The sequence below is a fragment of the Plutella xylostella genome, chromosome 8 (assembly GCF_932276165.1).
Source record: "Plutella xylostella chromosome 8, ilPluXylo3.1, whole genome shotgun sequence".
In the NCBI taxonomy this organism is placed as follows: domain Eukaryota; kingdom Metazoa; phylum Arthropoda; class Insecta; order Lepidoptera; family Plutellidae; genus Plutella; species Plutella xylostella.
In genome coordinates this window covers 8,248,424-8,256,731 of record NC_063988.1, presented here as the reverse complement: position 1 = coordinate 8,256,731, position 8,308 = coordinate 8,248,424, and the positions used below count along the sequence as shown (strand labels likewise).

The 8,308-nt window shown below is 45.0% G+C and overlaps 1 protein-coding gene across 1 annotated transcript; it reads right to left on the bottom strand.

Annotated features, from left to right (window-relative positions):
- Nucleotides 1-666: 666 nt before the first annotated feature.
- LOC125488874 lies at nt 667-2,282 on the bottom strand. The gene is made up of 2 exons (XM_048622573.1): nt 1,872-2,282; nt 667-1,787 (listed from the first exon to the last, which is right to left on the bottom strand). Exons 1-2 carry the CDS (start codon nt 2,017-2,019, stop codon nt 667-669), a joined length of 1,269 nt encoding a protein of 422 aa, XP_048478530.1. The 5' UTR covers nt 2,020-2,282.
- Between the last annotated feature and the right edge of the window lie 6,026 nt (nt 2,283-8,308).

The window sequence follows — 8,308 nt, the reverse complement described above, 5'->3', positions numbered from 1 at the left end:
GATAATTCTTCAAATTATCGACGCGTTCCCATCCCTAGCCAGCGAAGCGGTCTTTTGTTCTTGTCCCCACTATCGCGGCAGCCCCACTCGGTGACCACTGGCTCTCGATCATTCGTCCACGGGCTACGGCATCGACTGCGCGTGACCCTACCTCACGGCAGTCCTCTAGGTGCCTAGCCCGCTCTAAAGTGTCGAATGACCTAGACTTTACCAGTGATACCTTGTGCGTGTCTTCCCCAATATCGGGGTCCAAGGTCCACGCTACTACTCCAAGGTCCACGCTACTACTCCAAGGTCCACGCTTACGTCCACGGTACGGTTTACCTACTGCACGGAACTACCTACTTCTACGGCTCGCCCTCTACGTGCTGGTTCGGCAACCCCCTACCTTCGTGTTGCTGACCACGCCGCGCAGCCGAGCTACACGCCACGCGCACGCAACGGCCACGTGACCTGCCTGCCTACCTACCTGGGCACTGGAGAAGAGGACTTCCACGCCGGTCGCGTTATCGGGATTCCACGCCGATACTCTTCGACTCAGGGGAGTCCCTATCCGTGCCAACTGAAAACTGACTGATCGTGTAGTGTAGGCCTAACCCACGTTGACCTTTAAATAAATTTGTGTCAAGCTGAACCCTGGCTTCTCATTTCTACCTCTCCTCTTAGCTAGCCATTTTTTCCTAAGCGCGACAAGGGCATGAAGCTTTTGATTGCCCATCTAACGCGGTTAGGAGTGAAGACCTGTGAGGCTTTTCTCCAGTCCTCATTACTTGGCCTGATTTTGGTAGGCTGCTGCCCTGTATGTGCATCAATGTGCTCATCCAGCGATCCAGGAAAGTGGGTCTGTGCAAGCAGCCTAAGAGTCTCCTCTGGGGATTCAGTAAAGGTCCCATCTGGTCTTTTAAGCAGTCCCAGATTTGCGGAAGGCGATTTAGACAAAATCTTTTTGATTTTCGCAACATGAGGGGCGCTTTTTACCTCCTCACAGAAGCGCCTCCAAGATTGCCTTTTCGCCTTCCGGAGCTCGCGATTAAATTCAGTGAGGGCTTTCCTATACAAATCCCATTCCTTTGTGATTTTAGCCCTGTTGAATTCTTTCCGAGCTGTTTTTCTTAGATGCTCCAGGTTAGAGTTCCACCAGGGGACCTTAGTGTTAGAGCATCTAGTTTTTAGAGGGCAACTGTTCTCGTAGGCATCTAACATGCACCTTCCGAGCTCCTCTACTGTAGATTCGAGTTGCTGTATGGATTTGACGGAGCCTTTTATAATCCCTAGGTTTTCCGAAACTTGGTGTCGATAAACGTCCCAGTCTGTAGCCTTAGGATTTCTGAAGGTCTCCACTTGGCTCTTCCCTATGAGAGCAATGTCGAATCGTATGTGTCTGTGATCAGACATGGATGCCTCTTTCGAGACATGCCAGTTGCAAGCACGTCTTTCAAGTAGATCTGTGCAGATTGTTACATCTAGAACCTCCTGACGCGCACGTGTAACGAAAGTTGGTGTGTTTCCATCATTTAGTGTTAGTAAGTTTTTAGTCAGGAGGAAGTCGAACAAGATCTCACCTCTCTTGTTGGTATCCGTACTGCCCCAGGCTGTGTGATGGGAATTGCAATCGGCCCCTATCACAAGCTGGGCATTCTGGTCCTCACAATACTCCACCAGTGGAGCGAGGGCCGTCGACGGATCTGTGTGCTCCCCGGGCAGGTAGGCCGAGCTAACAATGAGCTTCATGCCCTCACAGCCGGGTAGCATTACGTGTGCCGCTACTAGGTCATCAGTGCAGAATCCTGGAATCGGCAAAAATTTCATATTCTTTTTAAAGACTATGCAAGCTCTGGGTCTATTGCCACAAGTATTGTATAAAACGTTACCTGCAGCGGTCAGTCCCAGTACCGTGTTTCCATGGATCCACGGTTCTTGTAACAAAGCCATGTCCAGTCCATCCTCTTGGAGGACCTTGCACGCGACGGCACTGGATGCCTTCGCGTGTTGGAGGTTGGCTTGTAAGATTTTCAACATGGTGGTAGGAAGGGAGGGGATAGGATTTAGGATTTGGAGATTAAGGAGGGTAAGTTGAAGGAATTAGGTTTAGGGACTTGGTGGGTTAAGGTGGGTTGTTGAGGGGATTACGGGAGGCTTTCTTACTGGAGTGCTCCTTTGCCAGAGAGGGCAGCTGCGTGGGCCGCCTCACTCCAGCTGCAGCTCCAGCAGCTCTCCCACGTGGCGCCGGTGCCTTGCGGGCGCCCGGGCGCGCGGGCTTGCCGCCCCGTGGTCGTGGTGCAGCACCCTCGGCCGGCGGCGCGCGTTACGGCCCCGGCCGGTGAGTACTTATACCACTCGGCCCCGCAACTGGCTCTACCGCCGCGCTCGACCCCCCTCGGCTCTCTGCTTCCACCGGCCCATCAGGCCTAGCTTGGCAGTGAGCCGCCGGGAGAGTGGTTTGCGCGGTGGGTTGCTCCACGGCTGCTCCCTTCGGGACTCTGGCCCTGAAAACAGCCCCAGCCATTCCACAGTTGGGACGAAAATTCACGGCCTTAAGTACTTCGTAGGAGTCTTTCGAGAGAGAGAAGGTCAAATGTTGACCATTCTTCTCGAGCCTCCTACCAAGCACTCGCCATGTGCTGCAGTCGAGACCGGCGTTCTGCTTTCGCAGCAGATCGAGGAGGACCTTCGGTTCCGCAAAGGACTTGAAGAAGGCCGTCGCTATCACGGGCCTGGGTAGGGCTTGCCCTTCAACTGTCTTCAGGGCTGCCCCCACCCAGGGCCGAAGTCTGCTGCTACAACCGCAGAGCCAATCCCGACTGGCCTGGTTGAGACACGTGACGATAATGAGACCGTCTGCGTAGGACACTCCCCCGAAGACGGGCGCTGTCCCTGGCGCAAAATCGGTCCCATAGAGCTCTCTCTCGATGGCAGCGTTAAAGAGCGCTATGTCCTCAATATTGAGGGCCCTTCGCTCATCGCGCACTCCCACCTTGAGAGAGCTGGCGGCGGCACTATAGGTGGGGCGGTCCTCCGGGGTCCCATCACACCTAGTTTGCTTCCGCGGTGGATTTGGCGGTGTTTGCTCCTCCGACCTAGTCCTTTTACTGGCCTGGGTGGGAGTAGCTTCAACCTCCAACTCACTCTCAGTCTCCGCAAGCGGCCTTAGGCAGAGGGCTTTAGCCTCTTCGATGCTTTTGCCCTTTGCCAGCCACATGCGGAGCCTTCTCCTGGCGGCACCTGAGCGAGCCGGTCTTCGGGTAGACACCTGCTCTCTCTGGTTGTCACCAGCCCCTTTAGGGGCGATTTGGTCAGCGGGATTTTCCGGTACCCCAGTGACCAAAGGAGGGACGTTTGGGTCGTCCCCTGCAGTAGCTAACTTAGCTACGTCTAAAATTAAATCTTCCATAGACATGAAGATCCCACGAGTAGCTAGGGAAATAAAGGTCCACCCATACAGAGCCCCGCATGCACAGGTAAGGCGGGAGACGACTGCACCCGGGTTCCGCCTGGTGCCCGGTGCCCTCCGTTTGCGACTAAGCTTCCCCTTAGCCACGCATCCTTCGGCACGGTAGGATCACACCTTGGATTGGGGATTTTTGGAGTCAAGGTTTACTCCTCCAGGATAGCAAGGGATGAAGGAATATGATAGAGTAGGATTAGGAGGGGGCGGAAGGTTAATGCCACTTATACCGGTCTGATATAAGTGACATCTTCCCTTGTCCGGGGTGCGCTGTGCCAGAGTTGTGACCAACAGTGGCACAGCGAACAACTGGCTATCCGCAACCTGCCAACCCGCCCGGTCGCATGGGAAGAGTGCGACAGTCCCGTAGAAGATACAATGCAGCAGTCCTTTAAGGAGCTGCCGCAGGGCACAACCACAGGACTCCGGGATCTTTATGTATCTATCTATGTAATTGTGTAAACATATCAGTAGTCCGATACCCATAATACAGGCTCTGCCTAGCTTGGGGTCGGATGGCCGTGTGTGAGATGTCCCCACATATTATATTATATTATTATACGACGTTACTAAAAATAAATTCGCTTTTAAAATTTAAATGGCCTTTCATTGTGATAATTTTCCATCAAACATTGGCTCAGCTTAAGTATAAGGCTTAAGTTTTTATGATAATCATCAGCCTATTCTATTCTATTCTATTCTCTGTGGGGGTGTTAGTACCTGCACCTGGCTCTCTCGAATCATCAGCCTTCTATCGCCTCCTTATTTGTAAGCCAATCCATCCGGTCCTGTGCCGCTCTGGTCCGTTGCTTCCCCGCAATCTTGCAGATTTCATCACCGCCTAGCAGATTAAATGTTTTTAGTTTTCATGATACTTAGCAATATTTAATTCTTGTTACTTTAAATACATTGAAAATCAGTTTTCCGTGAAAAAAAAAACACTAGGTACCGAAACACTATCGCTTTGAAAACGCTGAGTTGTCCCGAATACGGTTATAGCAATTAGTACCGCAACGCTCCATTTATCACCACTGTAGGCTCTTGTTAATTTCAAGTTTAATTAAAAATAATTTCTCGCAAGTGGACACCATAAGGAATTGTCTTTCGCTTCCAGTGTCCATTATGAGCTTAGCTCGTGGTTTTAATATCGCACTGCAAATTCGTGATTAAAACTCAGATATTAATTATAATAGTTGGGTCTGCCCAGTGCGAAAGTTGACTTAGAAAGGTGGATACCTAGTTTAGTTTCACACCTGACAACTACAGGTTAAGTAGAACTTTAGTATAGAACACAGCTGCACAGCACTGGGATTGGATGAATTGTTATTGAACAAGACTTAAGTTCTTGTATAGAAAGATTGACTCCACTGAGAAATGGGCTTTATAAGGTATAATAATTATTAGGAGTTGTTTTAGATACTTTCGTGAATATACATACTTAAATTATATTAATTTATTCAGTAGGTTTCTATCAGTATAATATTCAGTTTAAACAAATTCATATTACCTATATAAAACATAACTTTACTTTAAAAATATAAATCAATGGCTTACTGTGTAGTTGGAAAGCGCCCTTAGCAATAAAGTTAAATCCACAGATACAAATACATAGATAGTTAAATCCCGGTTCATCGTATTCATTATGGTCGATATTTCACTGGAATTAGTAATAAAAAAAGCCGCAAATTACGGCCGGAACGGCAATAAACTTGTTTGTACACCGACGTTATCATTTGCCGTCGAACCTGATTACGAAGCAAATGGTTTTAACCACGATCGAAAAAGAGCTGCTGTAAGCTTCAAATTGTTGTACTTATATTTTGTGTTTATGTTTAAACTGGTTAAAAATCCCTCTGGGTCTTAACACAAGAACTTGAGCTTAGCGATGCCAGTCACCTTATAAACAATTTCAAATACCTACTAATAGCCCGATTAAACCTACCGAGTAGAGAACCCAGTGACAGTATCCTCGGCCGAGCACTAGGTCAATTGCTAGCAGTTCATTGGCCGAGGATCGACCATGGATACTGTCTTGTTACACTTCGCGGTAGGCGTAACAAAGATACTTACGTTTTAAAACACAAATTAATTTTTACCTCTTTCGCAGCGACGGTACAACAGACAGATAAACCGACCACACACACTGCAAACTCACCCCTCTTTTCCCGTGCGGTCAATAAATCTCACCTAGGAACATCGAGAATGCTACCAATGCTGGCCATAAACACCAGTTGGGACACAGTAAACGTGTTTTCCAGCATTGCCACGGATGGCTTCATTCGTGAATGGACCAAGCCGATTACATCAGATAGAGCTCTTTCAACCGCATTGCACCCATTTGTGTTTTAAAAGCGCAACGGCGAAACGTATGAAACCGTCCACGGTCCGAAATTCGTTGGGAATACGGGTATGGAACTTGTTAAACAAATTTGAACAGTAAAAAAAATAATGATTGCCTATTATATGTGTAATGAGTGCGTAAACGTCTATTGTTGGATCTAGAGAAGGAGCACAACACTTTTGTCGGCAGTCTTTCTAAATTCCTATTTTGTGGACCTTACACTGCCTAAATAATTTCAGTTTATGTACCATTTCCACCATTAACCGGTGTTTTTTTTCTTGGGCTATCATAAGTTGTCAGAAAGTATGTAATATTACTTATTCTGTACCTAATATAAAAACATACTCCAAATAAAAGTCTCAAACTCAATGCATTTTAAATTCTATATTCAGTTTCCAAGTAGCCTAAAAATTCATTAAAAAAGCTCAACTTAACCAAAACAAGATAATGCTTCTTCTGAGTAACCGTAAACTTGCGTAAGAAAAACAATTTAATTTAGTAATCTCTTCGAAGAAGAGGGATTCAGTCCCGCCGTGTCTTGGATTAACAATATACGAATAAACGAAACAATATACGAACTTCGTATATTGTTAACCTAAGGGCCGTATACAAATCAATAGCAGATTTACGGTTCAAAAATAATATACAGGATGTCCTGGATTAAAGTGCACATCAGCACAACTTTTCCTTCTAAACTAAGTATTTGCTATTTTAAGTTACACTCACGAGCAATGATAAAGTTACAGTGACAACAGCAATCAGAAATTACCAACTGATAACGTATTTTGATCAAATTCTAAATTTTATGTTTTAAAATATTGGGGTTATTTGGTTTCGATATTTTGTGAATGGAACTTTTTCATTGCACGTGAGTGCATTTAGGAGCAATTTTCAGTGACATAGCAGCAATGTATGCATGAGTGTATTTATGGGATTCCTCAACCAAAAATTGTTTCAAGACGGATTAAGCAGAAACTTTTGTTTTATTACTCATCGCCAAAATAAAGCGCTACATACATTCTAACACAGAGTAGTATTATACTTTATTTCAAAATAGAACAATGTAGGGAGCTCACTCTGACTTTAAAATCGGAAAATCCTAATTCTAATTCTAACTAATATTATAAATGCGATAGTAACTGTGTCTGTCTGTCTGTTACTTTTTCACGTCAAAACTACTGAACGGATTTGAATGAAATTTGGTATACATATTATAGTCTAGACCACAACCATTTATTACTCTGGCACCAAAGGCAATAAGGCAATGTCTTACAGATAAAACACTATCCGAACACAATCAGGAGTGGTTTGCCACCGGGTAGACTGTAGACAAACTAAAGCGTTCATTCCATCACACAACTATAAATTTACACGCTACTTTCTCAACCTGTCCCGTAGTAATATATTATCATTAATGGTAGGATTAATAACAGGACACTGTTGCGTGAATAAACACTTATATAGGTACCATAGGTAACTAAACTAGTCCCTTATGTAGGACATGTAAGGAAGTAGATGAGACGGTTGAACAAATTCTGTTAGCTTGTCCACCTACTACAGAAACAAGATTATCTATTCTTGGACCAACAGAGCGCCTACCTCAGCTATTACAACACCCAGGCCTGCTACTCCAGTTTACTCGGGAGCTAGGCTGGCTGAGCTGAAATCAAGGGGATATGTAAAAAGGGTCCACTCGAGAGAGCCACGTACAGGAACGTCACCCCCTACCAGAATAGAATAGGTCTCGACCCTGAGAAAGAACATAGCCTACTTTTTATCCCGATATTCCCACGGGAAAACTTTTTAAGGCGAAGCAAAGCTCGCGGGAACAGCTACCGAGTTATCGCAACTTTCACAGCTTTCGTATTTATAACCATAGTAGCCCAGTTATTTTCTCTTTCAAATTGAATTTTGACGGAAAAACTGCGTTATCAGTCGTTGAATAACCCTTTTACAATACAATCATACCTGGCGTTGATTTGTGCCTTTGACAAAATATTAAATACATGTTCTGTTTTTGAAAACTCTTTAACCTTTACATTTTGTTCTAACGATACTTATTTGTCAATGTAAATGTGAATGAAAGCCAACTGTGGTTTCATACGGCTTGTTACCCGTCCATAATAAAGTCCAGTGGAAATCGTGGCCGCTTATAATAATATACGATAATGCATTTCGTCACAGCAACATCTCAAATTTTGTGGTAAGTCTAGTAAAAATTATTTCTTTCTTCTTTCTTTCTAAAGTCGCTTTTCTTCCACATCACAATAATAATTTAGTTATGAAACTATGGTAGTTTACATTTTCCAGAGTACTTACTAACTTTTGACAGGTAATGCAAATAAACCTATTTTGGTATTTGGAAATGGCGAAACCCATACTAGGCCTATTGTGTACCATGTACACAGATGTACTATGTTATAGTAAACTAGATTTTCATACAACACAAAGGATTTCAGAACGCGTTCATAAGTCTTCGTTCGTATACAGGGTGTTGCAAAAAGGGTATAGTAAGCCGAAAG